This window comes from Myotis brandtii, unplaced genomic scaffold, assembly GCF_000412655.1.
Source record: "Myotis brandtii unplaced genomic scaffold, ASM41265v1 scaffold1956, whole genome shotgun sequence".
NCBI lineage: Eukaryota > Metazoa > Chordata > Mammalia > Chiroptera > Vespertilionidae > Myotis > Myotis brandtii.
Window position 1 is genome coordinate 164,748 of NW_005357294.1, and position 435 is coordinate 165,182.

The 435-nt window shown below is 69.4% G+C and overlaps 1 protein-coding gene across 1 annotated transcript in view; it reads right to left on the bottom strand.

Moving 5' to 3' along the window:
- SCRIB (scribbled planar cell polarity protein) overlaps positions 1–435 on the bottom strand; it is a 19,220-nt gene that overhangs the window by 1,596 nt on the left and 17,189 nt on the right. Inside the window, exons 19-20 of the mRNA XM_014538688.1 lie at positions 110–392; positions 5–28 (exon numbers count right to left, since the gene is read on the bottom strand). Coding sequence (XP_014394174.1) covers positions 5–28; positions 110–392 — 307 coding nt within the window. The remainder of the gene's footprint in view (positions 1–4; positions 29–109; positions 393–435) is intronic.

Consider the following 435-nt stretch of genomic DNA (forward strand, 5'->3'; position numbering starts at 1 on the left):
TTTGCCCTCTTCTGCTGCAGCTTCCGGGCTGGGGGGTGGGGTGACGCCGATCAGATGGGAGGGGGCGCCCAGCCCCTGCACCGCCCCACGCCGCTAGCTTCCAGCTCACCTTCTTCCTCCTGCATCTTCCGCAGGTCGTCGGCTCCCACCAGGGACACGCGCTTGGGGGGGCCCTCGGCTTGGGGCACCCGCACCTCCAACTCAAAATACTTCTGCCGCTCGCGGAAGGACAGCTGCTCCGGGGAGGCGGTGGGGCCGGACAGACCGAGGAAACAGGACAGAGTAAGGCTGGGGCAGGGGCCCGTGTGCTGTCCCACAGCTGCCCTCCCGGGAGTCTCAAAGGCACTGGCGGCAGGAGGCCCATCCCAGCCGGCCCACAGCGTGCCCTTCGGTCAGAGGACACGGCCCCACCTCCCCTGGGGCCTCCTGCTGGCA